Genomic DNA, 14,848 nt, shown 5'->3' with positions numbered 1-14,848 from the left:
TTACCTGATATAAACGATGGTTAATTTCAATCAAAATATAAATACTAGTATTTATAAATAGATATGTTAACCTAACCAACTAAAATCTGTACACGCACACATAGCGAGTAGAGTTTTTATAAGATAAAAGAAATTAAAACTTTCAATTAAATTTTACAATCTACTTATTCTTCAACCAGCAAAAAATAATTCCGCAGAGTGTCAAAGGATGGTCTTCTCGCTATTATTCTCATCAAAGGGCAGAAACAAGCTTGAAAATTATATTTGTAGCAATACTTGAAATATAGTTTGCTGATTTCAGAAATCGGCAAATTATATTTGTTGTAATGCTGGACGTTTTTTTTTGTTTTTTTTTTAGTATTCGGTCGAACAATAAATTTGATTATACATTTAACCTCACAGATTTAATTTCTTTTCCCTTTTCATATAAATAGTTTAGAAAAACTTGGAGTAATAAAAAAAATAAATAAATAATGCAGTTTAAATCCCCGGAAAAAAATTACTAAATTTAGTCTATCGCAAACTTAGCACTTGCATAATCTGACTTCTAAAAATCCACAATTACAAAAGAGAATTCAAGTATATAGGTATTAAAAAAGAAAAAAATACCTCAAATAAATTGTTAAATAGAAAAAGAGAATTATCAGTTGACTTTATCAAGAATTCTTCATGAGTGTAGGTTTCGATTTTGAATATAACTGAAGGAACTCAAGTTATATATATATATATATATATATATATATATATATATATATATATATATATATATATATATATATTGCTTTGAAAAGTATGAATGGATTCATTATGGGTGAGAAGAAAAAAAAGAGAAGCGGGAAATTGTATAGAGACAAATCGACTAAAAAAGAATTATAGGTAAAAAAAAAAAAACATCGAATAAAAAAGGATCCATACGAAATTTCGTGTAAAACAATTAAGGGATCTAGAGGTTAACTTTTCGACCGACACTTTTCAATAGATCTCGTCGGTAAGTTGCATTAAATTAACGAATGAGAATGGAAAAAGGGGAGGAGATGAAGTCGAGAAAAAATATATATAATTAAGAAAATCCGTTGTCTACGACAACCAGAAAAAAAAATCCGTTGTCTAGACAAACCAGAAAAACCAGCATACGTGTAGACTTTCTTTTTTTTTTTTTTTTTTTTTTTAGAGTTCTTGACATAACTCTAATTTATGTGAAATTTATTTTTGTCTACATAAAGCTGGTTTGCGCATCAGCACACTAACGGCCTCCAAGATGTTGAGGTGCTGTTTGTTCCGGGCTTTATGTAAAATGCGGAAGCATTCATCAGAATATACTTGGCCACAAGTTTTATTTTCGTACAAATGAACACCAATTGACGATTCGAGAATTGGTGGTCGTCCGGATGTATTCCGTAAAGGCCCGGATGTATTCCTTAAAGGCCCGGATGATATAAAAAGCTTGCGTAAATACCCAGGAACGTGTTGTGCCACTCTGACCCCTAAACGTTGAAAAGTTCGACCCACGTAGTCAGCATCGCACCGACATCTAAACTCGTATATTATTAAACTATTTTGTAGCCTCGGAAGTACATCTTTTTTAAACGCTGGGAAGGCAGTTTTGGTACACAGCACTACTCGAGGTTGCACCGCGTAAAAACAGTGGGAAACAACCGAAGTGATCTTGCTAACAAAACCTCTACTAATTGAACCTATGTAGGGGAGCTTCAAATAAACCGGACATTTAGCCGGACCAAAAAGAGGCTTAGTGTTAAAACTAGTAAGTTTTTGGCGAATATGCTTAGAAATTATACCACCAGGGAAACCATTTTTAATAAGCATGTCCGTTATTTTCTTAAGTTCCTCCTCAAGTTTGCTTGGCGAGCATATCATGAGTTCACGGTGGACCAAGGTCTTAATTAAACTTATTTTCCTGTTCATAGGGGCAAAGGAATCCCAACTAATATACGACCCTGTAAAGGTAGGTTTCCTGTATATAGTTGTATTAAATCGATGCCCTATCCTTTCTACAATGACGTCCAAAAAGGGTAAAGAGTAATTCTGCTCTTCCTCCATAGTAAACTTAAGTGCCGGGTGGAGACTGTTTAATTTCAGAAAAAAATCACTTACTTCATGGCGGCACTTGAAAATGACAAAAGTGTCATCTACATAACGCCAATAACGAACAGGTCTAAAAACCTGAGTAAACAGTAAGGATTCCTGAAAGCCTAGGAAAATATTGGCCAGGATAGGACCCAAAGGACTACCCATGGCCACACCATCTACCTGTTGATACATTACATCAGTAAAGCTAAAACAGACCGACTTGGTAGCTAGTTCCATGAATTCAAGGAAAATATTCTCTGGAAAGTCCGGAGGGGTTAATGTGCTACGATAGAGCATATTCGAACGAATTTGAATAGTTTAATCAAGGGGTATATTAGTGAAAAGATTGGTAACGTTGAAAGAACATAGGAAAGTTGTTTCTGAATTAAAATCAAGTTCACGCATAGTGGCAGCGAAACGAAAAGAATCCGCAATGCAGTTACCGAGTATTCCTTTAGTACAGGCTCAAGAATCTCGGACAACCGTTTTGCCAGTTCATGCTGGGGTGAACCGATCATGGAACGAATGGGTCTTAAAGGGACCTCGTTCTTGTGGATCTTTGGTAGCCCGTACATTCTGGGTCGTTGTGAACCCACAGGCCGGATTCTATCATAAGTATCTTTACTAATAAATTTCCTCCTATGTATTTGAAGAAACCGTTTCTGGAGATTTACTTCAGTGTTCGAAGTGCTATCAACAGATGTGTCGCCAAGCCTTTTAAATTTGGATTTATCATTTAAAATATCCAACATTTTTCCGATATAATCATTCGTATTAAGGATAACGACACCCGCACCTTTATCCGGCTTAGTGATGTACATATCCTTATTAGTTTTAAGGAGTTCGGCGGCTTTATGGTGGATTTTAGTCCATACAAACTCACGAGCATTGATAGGGGAGTTCGTGAACTTGTGCGCCAGTTCAGCTAACCTAGCCTTCATATACAAAAAATCATCATTGGAACGAGGCTCATGATGTTTGAGCTGTGAGTTTAATATTTCGAATTCAGCAAAGGTACCTTCCCTACCGATCATTCGGGGGGGAATGCCGACGTCCAACCCTCTGGCTAATACAACTTTTTCGTTATGGGAAAGAGTGACACCTGAGAAGTTGAACACATGACGGTCTACTGTAATCCCATCACCGTGCCTGGTGCGAATAAGTGCGGACAAGCATCTATGGTTGTTCGAACGAGCTTTGTTGCTGCGAAAATTAACAGTAGTTGATAAAAATTTCGAAAACCGTAGTCTATCAAAAAAGGTAAGGTTGGACCACGCAACCGACCATAAACGACGATATTTAGCAACAGTTAAAACAAGGATGCGTTCCAAGTACAAACATTCATCATTGATAAATGCGCATTCCAAGTTGAGAATATTTCTGGCTTTGAGTTTGGCAATACGGCCAGAAATATATCCTGGGGCGACATAATTATCCAAACAGGATTTAAGAAATTCTATCTTGGTTCGAAGTGATATGATCTTACCCTTAATTCGAATGATGTAATTTAATTCATCTCTACATTCATTCAATATATATATATATATATATATATATATATATATATATATATATATATATATATATATATATATATATGAATATTTATTTTAACGCCATAAGTTGCAATAAAAAAATAGAATTTAAGCGTAAACTTGCAGTATTTACTTCAACGGTGCTCAATACATAGGTAGAGCAAGGTAGTGAGTTATGAGAATATATATGGCAATTTAAGCTACAGAGAATATCCCGCGTTTCCTCCTCGTGATAATTCGTCAAACTTATGCGAAAAGTTGTGGTTATCGCACATTTTTATATAAACTCTACATTTTCTAGTTAGTCAATTAGGTACTTCGTTTTAACCGCGCCTATCCTAATCAGTAACCGCCGGTGACTTACAGGACAAATGTACTGTTTTTTTTTATAGGAAGAGTAGATATTCTTTGTTGACCTACTTTCAACCTAGGCGTAGTTAGATATACTATTTCATGTTTCGGTTTATATTTCGGATATTATGTTAGTTTCGTTCATGAAATTATCTATTATAAGAATATATGTTGTTTTTAATTTTATTTCATTTATTTATATATTAATTTTCTATTGTTATTTTTTTAAATTTTAAAATTATTCATTAATCTCTATTATAGAGTAAAGTTTCTTCCTTATCCTGCTTACTCAGTTGTTCGCAAAGTATCTCCTACAGTTTAGTAGATGCTGGGATTCCTTAAAGTATAGGATAGCGACTTTCTCATTCAGGCATAATGTACATGGATCGTCTATGTCTCTACATGTACTTGCTTGTCTTTTCCATTCAACTATCAGCGAACGTTCACTTCACGGTGTTTGTTGTTATTGAACCTACCTTTATGAATCATACCTTCGTAATATTTCTTGCTATTCTGAGTTTTTCTTTGGCAAGTATTATGACATGCTAATCTATGCTTTTGGTTAGACATTTATTTTTATGTGGGAAGAGTGTGCGAAATGTACAGTTGTGTTGATCGTGTTTATTATCATTTTTATTTTTATTGGTCCACCGACTTAGTCGGATTTGGACCTTAAAATTAGCCCTCGTCCGTTTATTTGTTCGTCCGTTCGTCTGTTTGTCCATTCCTCCGTTCGATCTCAAAATGCTCAATAACTAATCATTATTTTTTTCTGAATTTTGCATGAAGTTACAAATACCCGAGGGGGAAAATGTAACATTCACGGATTTTTTATATAAATTTTGCTTGCGTGCCCAGGGTTGGGGGGAGCAAAAGAGGTCAAAATGGCAAAAATACAGAATATTTCCGACTATTAGATTTTGCTGAAAATTACACAAAAAGTAAGCTTACATAGATATCCATCTGTGAACGTTATACTTAACCCTGGGAAACCGGATTTTCCCCATGATGTTACAAAGGGTTCGGAACAAGATCAAAGTCTAGTATCTGTTCTTCAGATGCTGCACTTCTATTTCTTGTTCTCTTTCGGTGGAAGAGAAATCCGTCACGACTGAGACAATTTTTATTTTTGCACCTTTTCTCCACGTTAAAAAACGACCCTGGTGTCTAACTCTGCCCTGTGGGGAGGCATAGTAAATAGGTACAAAGGGTTCAAAATGGACAAAATTTGCACTGTTCGGGTAATAAAATATTTTCCGACCATTACATTTTCGTTAAAATTACCCAAAAGCAAGATAGGATAAATATGCATAAGGAAACGTAATCTTAGACCCTGGGAAAATTTTTGGCCTTGAGCTGCAGGGTGTTTTAGGAGTAAAACCCACACATTTCGGAGCTATTTTTTTCTTTTAATTTATTCCTAATAATCATACTTTTGTCTAAATAGGGGTTTGAAAGGGTAGCGAATAAACAAGATTAAGCCATTGTTTGTCACGAAACATTAGGGGTAGTGGGTAAGTGAAACTCTTTATACCATGGTATTTGGAAGCCTAATGCTTTTAATTAGACAATTGGAGAAGATGCTAGGTAACATATGCGACGTCCAGCAATAGTTTCATTAGAAGCGACATAAATTATTGAGGCTGTTTAGTTGAACTATAACGATCTCTGTATATAAGCTATTTTTTTAATATCAGGAGACGTGCTAAAATGGTCACAGAAGGAAACAGTTTTATGACTGATTTTGACTAAATATCTAAGGGAGGTAATTGTTGTTTTTACAAATATATTTATATATTCGTAGATTGAACTTTACTTTATGCGATTGGTCTACGATATAAGGTTGTAAACTAGTAAGCAGACAGGCCTTCTACACATGCACGAAGATCCGACCTTTATCGTTGTGAGGCAAGTAAATAAGAACGTGTCAATTCGGACTTGTTTTAGAATTCGAATTGACTATGTATATATTCTAATTCAGGTGTGTTACCTGTGAATGTTAGAATAAGGAGTTTAAATAATAAACTCCCAGCTAGCGTTCAGAGTAAGTCATGGATATTTCGTCAGTGATAAGAAACCTCCAATTTCTGTACTTTCTACATGGATTATTTAGAATTTTATCAGAAAGGATCTTTTCTGATCTGTTATTAAAAATAAGAAGATGAAAAGCCGTGTGAAGTGTGGTTCTGTTTATTTTACTGGTTGTAGCACGAGTGGAAGCTGCAACAAGAACAGCTGGGTGTTCGGGAGAAAGTGTTCGCTTGAGGTAATCAGATATCAGGTTAAACACATGACTCTATTCAGTCCCACCACAGGAACATGGCAGAGGCATCAGTCGGAGAACCACATAGATTTTGGCTTCTTTCTTTTAGGATCGTTGCCAATGTACGAAACAATGTAGAATGGAAACCAAAACGTTCAGCTCTTAAGCCGCGTCTCCTACCGATAGAGATATCGGGAGACAAGTAAAACTAATATACATTTAAACTTGGCGATATATGCACTGCACATTATCCATTAAACAAAGATTTTGAATAATTTTTCTGCATGGTTAATATTTACTATGTTTTCCGCACTTATTGGCCCTGTAGTTTAATAGTTTATCGATTAAATATTTACAAGCAGACATACAAATAAATCTACTGTTATATATATATATATATATATATATATATATATATATATATATATATATATATATATATAGTAAGCCTGAAGAATCCTAGAGTGGATGAAACGCGGAATATTCAGTGTAGCTTAATCGCCATATATATTTTATAACTTACTAACTAGCTCTACCTACGTGTTGAGCACTTTTGAAGTAAATACTTAAAGTTTGCACATAAATTTATACATTCGTATATTAATTGCTGGAGCGTAAAACCGTCTATCCGGTCTGAGACTTCCGATTTTAAAACTTTGTCTGACCCCACCCTCTGCTTTATGCCCCCCTCTATTCAGTCTGATATAAAAGACCGCTGCTGTTATTACGGCAACAATGTCTTTATTGCGTGAGCATTAACGTCAAAGCAAAATTTAATAGTAAGTTAAAAGTTTTAGTTTCGGTTCTCGCTGGGGGCTTACGGGTCATTTTTCAACATAATTTTAAAATCATTACTATATTTTTCGTCTAATATAATATAATAATAAATACGAAATCTGCATTAATTAAGATATATGTTAATATAAATTAAATATATATATATATAAAGAGAGAGAGAGAGAGAGAGAGAGAGAGAGAGAGAGAGGTGTACGGATATATATAATGTATTAGCAGGCTACCCAGAATTGCCTGCTCGTAATATATGCATAAATATGCCCAAGAACACATTAACTGAAAGTACTTCTTTTTAACACCTCAGCCTTAGGTTTACAAGGAACATGAACTAAAATAGATACATTGAGAGCATTGCCAAGGTTGCTGCGAAGAATATGGGCTCTCTCTACCGTGCTAGAAAACTACTTACGCCTGAAAGTATCTTATAACTCTATAAGGCCACTATTTGCCCATGCATCGAGTACTGTTGTAACATTTGGGCCCGTGCATCTGCTACTTGTCTCTCGCTCCTAGACAAGGTTAAAACGAGAGTCTCCAACCTGATAGGTCCTGAATTGTCATCTAGGCTTCAATCTCTGTCCCATCGATGAGATCCTGCATCCCTCTGCCTGTTCGACAAGTACTTTAATGGTGATTAATTCAAGCACTTGTATCCCCTCGAAATGAGTACTCCCGACAAACAACAAAATCCCACCCCTTCACAGAAGAGATCCCTAGGTGTAAGAAAGCAGTCTACTCCAATAGTTTCTTCTCCAGAACGGCTAGATTTTGAAACTCCCTTTCCGCGATTCTGTTTTCCCAACTGTACTGACATGCAGATGTTCAAGTGTAATGTGAACATACATCTTGATGCTCACCCCCCGTCATATTATCCCTGCAACTTGCTCCATATAGTAGCCCCCTACTTCAAAGTTGTACTGTGCCTTTTTGGGGGGTTAAAATTGAATAATAATAAAAAAAAAGATTGCGATTAAGATGTTTTAAAATGAAATAAGACAAAAAAAGACGAAAATATAACGCACATATTTCCCAAAAGGATTATTTCTCCTTGACAGTCTAAAAGTCGTAACGGGGATATCCATCATAATTGTGCGTGCAAACCTCTAGTTTAGTTTGTCACAAGCTGTAGCCACCGTCAATTGATAAGAACGGGAGAGTCTGCACAGCGGGAACAACTATTCATTGGGGAGGCAGGATAACACACTGACTTCCGGTGACAGCTAGCCATCATTTTACATTTCTTTTCTTTGTTACATAAACTCACATACTCTAGTGAACACATCAATATCCCTACGGTATTATATGCAAGGGAATATATATATATATATATATATATATATATATATATATATATATATATGAATATATATATATATATATATATATATATGTATATATATGAATATATATATGTATATATATATGTATATATATATATGCATATATATATATTATAAAACTGAACGTCTGTGTGTGTGTCTGGTCACGAATAGTCTTCTATATGGTTGACTATTACAGACAACTGATCACATATGATAATAGAAGATGTATCGAGACACAGGAATGGGTATATTTGATCCGGCATCATGATGATTCATTAAAATTGTGGGGTCTGCCTACGCGCCTGGTTCACAAAGTATGGAATAACAAATTTAAAAATTAAAAAAAACGTTTGCAAGTGTTTTTTCATATAGATGTACATAATAATACTTTGAAAAGAATGTTTTAATTCAAATAGGGATGGTGTAATACAATTGTGGTGTCTGCGTTTGCGACTGCCTCCATACAATGGACATAGGCACACACTTTAATAAAGACTTTTCATATCTACTGCGTAAGTATACTTTGATAATTATGTTTCAGTTTGAAAAAATATGGAATAATAAAATTATGGGGTGTTCGTTCGCGCCTGACTTCCATAGAATGGAAATATATCACACAGTTTAACAAGGTGTTTTAATATAGATCCACAGAATATTCTGATAAGTGTTTCAATGTGAAAAGGTATGGTATAATAAATTATGGGGTTTATCTATTTCATTTTTACTTTCACCATATTTTGTCCAGCCCGGCTTTCGTCGCGTCCTATGCAATCTTCATAACTAAACTGCATCAATCGCTTTATTGCAGGTTAGTAAAATATCAATATTTCACTAAATCTACATCACAACAAAATGAAAATAATAATATCAAACGACTGCTTTAAGGTTATTAATTTTCCAAAATTTTATTCAACTTCATGCGATATTCACAAAGTTATGACATTTTATTCTTTATCGTAGAATTCCTACTCTCCATCACTTTATTGCAGGTCTCTTAAAATGTTGTTTTAGGGCAAAAATGCAATGTCTTATCTTGCAAACTTTATTTTTCATTATATTTTTCTGTCAAAGAATAATGAAAAATAAAGCACATCCAAGGTGCTAAGCCTCAAATAAATGAATTATTTATCGACATATCAACCATTTTTTAAATAACTTAAAACAACCTTTTGTCCCTCGAGGAAGTCAATTATTTGATCTTAAAAAAGAATTTATGACTCTAGCAATATCAACTATGTTCTCGACAAGGCATCCTTTGAAGTAAATTTCTCTCCTCCCTCGTAAATTTCTCTTTTTAATATTGACCAGAAATATTCAATGGGGTTAAGGTCTGGAGAACACGGTGGTCAGGTCATGAGAGTATCTCCAAAGAAACCCATGGATTCAAGGAAGGCTGCAGTCGCCCTACCAGAATGAGATGGTGCATCGTCATGCATAAAAATCATCTGAAAGCGACGTGACAATGGTAGATTATCTAGCCATGGTGACAAATGTTTATCCCAGAAGGGCATGTACCCATTGCTGGTAACTTTTACACCCTCTGAAACTCGAAATGGTCCAACCAACTTTTCCCTAATAATTCCCGCCCAAAACATGATGACTCCATCTCCTAGTTGGCGATGAACTCTGTGAGAAGTTAGAGTTCCGTTTGAGTTCCAAACTTTGACCCATCCATCCGGGCCGTCAAGAGTAGCATGGGTCTCATCTGTAAATAGGATACATTGGAAATCAACTTTCATGTAATTCTGTGCCCAAGCCTTTCGTTTTTCCCTATGTTGTTCGCTCTATGGAACAGCTTTGATGCTCCTTGCCATCTCATTCAACACATTACATCGGACCTGTCTGGATCTTGCAAAAATGCAAGCACTGGTTCTGTTTGGATTTCGTTTGACTTCTCTACGAATTTTCCGAATATCACGATGTGAAAGGTTTCTTCTGGTGCACTTACTAATTCTGGATTTGGTGTTGGGGTTATTCACGAATGAAGCCAAATTTTCTAGCTCCATAGCTAAATCTTGATGTACAATACGTCTGCGAGTCCAGCAACAACCCTTTTCTTTTCGATAACCATTAATCGCCCCTTTTTGGCATTTTAAAAGACCTGCAATAAAACTATAGTCAGCATAAATTACTTGATAATAAATAAAATATAATAACTTCGTGACTATCGCATGGATTTTAATATAATTTTGGGAAATAACTAACCTTGAAACAGTCATTTGATGATACAATTTTCATTTTTGTATGACGTATATCTAATGAAATATTGATATTTTACTAATCTGCATTAAAGCGATTGACACAGTTTATATGTGTATCTCTCTCTCTCTCTCTCTCTCTCTCTCTATATATATATATATATATATATATATATATATATATATATATATATATATATATATATCAGAATGTTTTCCTTATGTCCAGGTAACCTGCATCTAAATTTTAAAGTGTTTAGACGCAGAATTAGTGGAGGAGTTTTGTAGAGTCTGCAAAGGTCAACTCCTTAAAATTAGACTTCTTGGCAGCCGAATATTCGCCCCCAAACAGTTTTAAAAGTTTGCTGTATGCCTGAATACAATTGATGTATAATTTCAAGTGTTTAAGACCAAAGTTTTTGAATAATTTGCTAGAGACCGCAAATGTCTCATGTTTTCAACTTTGACTCCTTGGCAGCCAAATCTTTGCCAAAAACATATTAAAAAGCTTGCTCTATGTCTGAATACGCTTTATGTAAAATTTGAAATGTTTGGATCAAAAATTGGTTGAGTAATTTGGTAGAGACTTCAGTGGCCAATTAAAAAAAAATTAGACCCTATTTTTGAACCTTAACCTTTTTTATTAAAAAAAGTTTGATCCATGTCCGAGTAACCTACATCTAAATTTTCAAGTTTGACGAGGAGTTTAGCAGAGTTTTCAAACTTCAAATCGTTGACCTTTGACCTATTGCCAGCCACATTTCTGGCCGAACACTGATTGAAAAGTTTTTTTCACAAACATCAGTACACTTTATTTTAAATATCATGTCTATAGACTGAAAATTGACAACATAGTTTGGTAGGAAAATATAAACACACACTAACAATTTCTTTTTCGTGTGAATATATATATATATATATATATATATATATATATATATATATATATATATATATATACATGATTTTTAATATATAATTATCCACTGGCATGCTTCATCAGAGTGGCTGATTTCAAGAGATTTGAAATCGGGACCTCATGATAAGAAGCCCAAACTTCTACCACTAAGATATCTCGCTCGACAGCTGAATATATCAGGATTTACGTAGATGTTATTGATTTGTGTTTGTACTCTTTGAATGAATTCAATTATTTATACGAAAGTGCATTTTTACGTTAATGCGAGTTGGGCGTAATTTTCCTAATTAACAATTTGATACCCACAAATGAAGAGCGTCATATATAGAAATACTTCGTTGGATTCTAACGACGAGTATTTGTCGCTAAATTTTTGTTATATATTTCTAGGGTTCATATTACCGATCTCTTCTGTTCGCTATCAACCAGCTAGTACAGTTATGTTTTTACCGAGTACATGGATAGTTTACTTCTTCAGAAATCTACCCTAAATTCAGAGGAAAAAAATAGTTCACATGGTTAATTCAGCCAACTACCCTCTGTAAAATCATTGTCTAAAAATTATTCTCTGAAACCACAGAGGATTATCCTAGCGCTAGGAACTTATTTAACGTTATATTTTCTTTACTTTTTATTGTTTTTAATGTGTTACCTTTGGTGTATATCAAAGTTATTTTCCAAGAAATTATAAAAACACACACACACACACATATATATATATATATATATATATATATATGTGTGTGTGTGTGTGTGTGTGTTTGCGTGCGTGTATGTGTGTGACTACTTCATTTAATCACAAAAAATTATATACGAAATATAATTTTATGCGTAAATTTTTAGTATTTGCTTTAACAGTGCTCAATACATAGGTAGAGCTAGGTATTAAGTTATGTGAAGATATGATTGTATGCTTAAACTTTTAGTAGTTGCTTTAACAGTACTCAGTACATAGGTAGAGCCAGGTAGTAAGTTATACGGAAAGACTGACCATTTCTCACGGGAATAAAACGCAGAATACTCTGTAGCTTAATTGCCATACATATTTTTGTTAACTTACTCTCTCTCTCCCTCCCTCTCTCTCTATATATATAAATATGCGTGTGTGTGTGTATGTGTGTGTGTGCGCACGCATGTATGTATATATTAGAAGGGCAGGTGTACAGGCGATGTCCGGTGAAAATGTGACTCACAATGACTGATTCAGAAACAAGTTAACCTATTTTCATATAATGCATTGTCGTACGTGTGCCCATAAAAACCATCGATCAACAGCGAAAAATATTAACACAGAGAGTTGTCTTAGACAACTCGGCTCTGGACAATTGCAGGTTCTTGCGGCAGTGGTCAAAAAGCGGAATCAACTAGCAGAATGCACTGACTCTGTTTTTTAGCGCCTGTAATTACTGACGATTAGTGTTGTTTTAGAGCGTTACATGTCTTTACAGCTGTCACTGTTTGTTCATCGCTGTCACTATTAGTAACTGTCGGCATAGGATCAAATACGACTGCTTCAAAATGAAACTTGAGACATTGGTTGACAGTGGCGAGTACTTGTTATCACTGTCGTCTCGTGGTATTTTGAACCGTTTTGAAGCATTTGACAGTTACTGCTGTATTAAAGCAGTTACTGGTAAGCACTGACGGCCGTAACAAAACTTTGCCACTCCTGTTAACTGTCGGAAATGGAGACAATGACCGAATTAGTGTTATTACTATTTACTTGGCCCTCCACGGGAGGGGGGCAAAATTACACACAATTTGTTTTTCAAAGTGTAAAAGAAAGAATATATACACAAACGTGTCCTCAAGATTGGAACAATCTAGAAATATTCACCTTCAATAAAAAATGAAAAATAAATAAATTGAATACACTTTTTTCGTTATTATGTCAATATCTACTAATTTGGTGATCGGAGGAATTTATCTTGCCCCGTCAAATGTTTAATCGATTTTGCAATGCAGAGTAGAGTGATCTATATTTGTACAACCTGTTTCCGATAAATAAAATAGTTCCTCAACTACATCGCCAATTTTCCATTATTTGTGCTCGACTGATCTTTATAAAACATTGACAGCAAGCGCTCGTATTAATATCATCACTTTAAATAATTCTCTGTTCTATTTCCAATGCCTGTTCTACCGCCAATGTTTTTTTTTAAATATATATCTTATGCAAAGTAATTATTAATAAAAAAATAAATACTCTGCATTGTGTTTTTAGTATATTACTTCATATCAATTTTATTTTACAGCCAAACACACTTGTGCATTAATTATAATAATACTCCTATTACAGGGTGCAAAGATAAAGTTGTTGCCTTAAAGAAACAACACTACGGATGTATTTTTAAACTTTCATTTAAAAAAAAAATCAATTAAGGTAACTTATGTGAATAGTATAACGGAGATCTGTTCAATGTAGCCGCGTTCTGTCTCAATTACCGATACGTGTCAGGAACTGGAAGCATGCCTTTTCCAAAAGCACCGGGGAGCTCGGCGAATACTTGGCGAATGCCGGAGATCAGGTTGGCTTTGGTGTTGTGAGAGGTCATTTTGGTGATGTTCTGGACGCATGACCAACCGAAGTAGTTCAGCGGATTCAGGTCGAGCGAGGAAGCGGTGAAGTGAAAACGGTACAAATTCGTAGCACTTCTTCTGTAGGCAAGACTGAATCTCTTTGGACTTATAGTCTGACAGTGTGTCCTTCAGCTACCTGATTAATCCAGGGGATAACTGTATTCTTCATCACATCCAGATACACTTTGGTGTTGACTTAAAGCCAACCCCGAAGATGTGAGGTGGTATGATGTGGCTTTCACTTAAAACCACAACAAGACTATAGCTGTGGCCAAGAAACTTTGTATTCCTAGCCCTAGGCTCGGCTCTGTTATTAGCAGCAATCCATCGATGCATTTTGAATGTGCTAGCAATGGTCCTATTTCCATAACTTGAATTTGTAGAGAGCATGAGTCGCTTGTTGAACATTGTGTAATTTTAAGACATGATAGAAGGTTCCTATCAATATATACGACATGTACACAACTTGGCAATAAGTAGATGGTCTAAAACAAAAAAAGAAAACCGGTTTTTATCAAACGGAAATGGAACCATGTCGTCTTTTAGACGTCGACAATTTTATCATTCTACCCTATACTATTTTTATATACGAGGTGCATTCAAGACATTTGCAGACTTTTTCGTAAAGGCACATTTACTGATAATGCACCCACGCAATTCTTATCCTCTTCAAAATAATGTCCTCCGGCGGCAATGCACTTGCTGTACTGTTGCAACAAATCCTGGAAGGTTCGACGGATGTCCGCTTGTGAGGCCGGGTCAATGACTTTCGTCAATGTCTCTTTTATCTCAATAAT

The 14,848-nt window shown here is 34.9% G+C and overlaps 1 protein-coding gene across 1 annotated transcript in view; it reads right to left on the bottom strand.

The window, feature by feature from the left end:
* LOC145263914 (uncharacterized) overlaps positions 1 to 3,029 on the bottom strand; it is a 50,450-nt gene extending 47,421 nt beyond the window's left edge. The window contains exon 1 of the mRNA XM_080120992.1: positions 2,532 to 3,029. Coding sequence (XP_079977118.1) covers positions 2,532 to 3,029 — 498 coding nt within the window. The remainder of the gene's footprint in view (positions 1 to 2,531) is intronic.
* Between the last annotated feature and the right edge of the window lie 11,819 nt (positions 3,030 to 14,848).

Source organism: Euprymna scolopes, chromosome 39 (assembly GCF_053919585.1).
Source record: "Euprymna scolopes isolate OS-2025 chromosome 39, ASM5391958v1, whole genome shotgun sequence".
Lineage (NCBI taxonomy): Eukaryota > Metazoa > Mollusca > Cephalopoda > Sepiida > Sepiolidae > Euprymna > Euprymna scolopes.
Note: the sequence above shows the minus strand (reverse complement) of the source record. Positions and strands in the feature narration are given on the sequence as shown.